Genomic DNA, 1,808 nt, shown 5'->3' on the forward strand with positions numbered 1-1,808 from the left:
ACAGCTGTTAATATGTCTTAGGCTTAACATCATTACATTAGCCAAACTCAGACTAACAGCTGTTAATATGTCTAAGGCTTAACATCACTACACTCGGACTAACAGCTGTTAAAGTGACTAAGGCTTAACATCATTACATTACCACACTCGGACTAACAGCTGTTAATGTGTCTAAGGCTTGACATACTTGCTTAAAGGCCATCTTGCTTGTGTTAACTTTGCTGACCGATCCAGGATATAGTCGATTTATAGCCTCACATAGAATCTGCGTATCCGAAAAAGCAGTGCGAATTAATTTTATAGCCACAGTTAATAGTATAGCCATGAAAAGTTAACAGTATAGCCACAGGGATTGGTTTAGCCACAGTTAATAGTATAGCCACAGCTATCAGTAAAGCTAAAGTTTATAGTTTACCCACAGTTAATAGTATAGCCACAGATAACAGTAAAGCCACAGTGTTAATAGTATAGCCACAGTTAATGGTTTAGCCACAGTTCATAGTATAGCCATAGTCCATAGTATAGCCACAGTTTGTGGTATATCCACAGTTAATAGTATAGCCACAGTCAATAGTGTAGCCACAGTTAACAGTAAAGCCACAGTTAATAGTATAGCCACAGTCAATAGTATAGCCACAGTTAATAGTTTAGCCACAGTTAACAGTATAGCTACAATGAATAGTATAGCCACAGTTAATAGTTTAGCCACAGTTTATAGTATAGCCACAGTTAACTGTATAGCTACAATGAATAGTATAGTCACAGTTAATAGTAAAGCCTCATTTTACAAGCTCAAACACGTTCTTTCCTGAGCAACCCTATAAGCTTCCGCAATCTTCAATGCGTTGCGCCTTTAGATTGTTTAAGAGCGGCTTAACTATAATTTTATTCATGAATGTACCGTACATAATTTGGATGATGTTTCTTTATGCGGTTATCAGCCGCGCGTATACGGTAACGCTCTCGCGGTATTCACATATACACTCACATACACTGCAGTGACCGAGATCTACTGCAGGAACAAACCATTGACTGCCAAGACCAACTGAGTAGCATACCATAGGCAATATACTAAAACACCACACAATTGACTAGCAGGTATACAGCCTATTAACAACTGGCACACATCACAGTGCACTATAGAATACACTTAAATAGCACACAGGTGAGTTGGCGTTGTATGGTATGGTATGACATGGTATCTTAGTAATCAGTTTCTCCATGTAAATATTAGAACTGAGACTATGGCAACGTTGCCAGTAAACGGCTTAGCTCAGGTCTGTAAGGGTTTGGACAACTACTCTATATCCCACTACCAAAGATCGATTCAACCACTACCACAGCACATCTTTCTCTACGAATTACAACATATCAGGTAGCCTTTGAATGGGTTTGTACAGACTTGAATTGGGATCCATAGAGGCGAAGCAATTGATCGAAATTCAATACACAAATACTACCACATTCCAAGCAGACAGCCTGGAGCAAATTCAATGTTGCCAACTAAAATCTTACTCACAACCAACAAGACACCCGCAATTGAGTATGTAGATAAAACGATACCTTTCCATCATGGAGCCAATCGGCAAGGTCTTCGTCCCCTTTGTCTGTGCCTACATGATGGTAGTTCATGAAAAAATTCTTGAGGGTTTGCACATATGAGTTCCCAACGATAAAAATAGTTTTTATTCCTTCGACAAAGGTGTATATGCACCACGATACAAATTAAGTTTATATATAAATATAAATATAAATATAAATATATATAAATATATATATATACATATATAAATACATATATATATATG

At 37.4% G+C, this 1,808-nt stretch overlaps 1 protein-coding gene across 1 annotated transcript in view; it reads right to left on the reverse strand.

Annotated features, from left to right (window-relative positions):
• Positions 1-202, reverse strand: part of SARC_10735 (hypothetical protein) — a gene marked incomplete at its 5' end in the record, with an annotated part of 2,276 nt that extends 2,074 nt beyond the window's left edge. Inside the window, one exon of the mRNA XM_014295209.1 lies at positions 188-202. Within this exon, the coding sequence (XP_014150684.1) occupies positions 188-202 (15 nt within the window). The remainder of the gene's footprint in view (positions 1-187) is intronic.
• Positions 203-1,808: the final 1,606 nt, after the last annotated feature.

Source organism: Sphaeroforma arctica (assembly GCF_001186125.1).
Source record: "Sphaeroforma arctica JP610 unplaced genomic scaffold supercont1.1368, whole genome shotgun sequence".
NCBI lineage: Eukaryota > Ichthyosporea > Ichthyophonida > Sphaeroforma > Sphaeroforma arctica.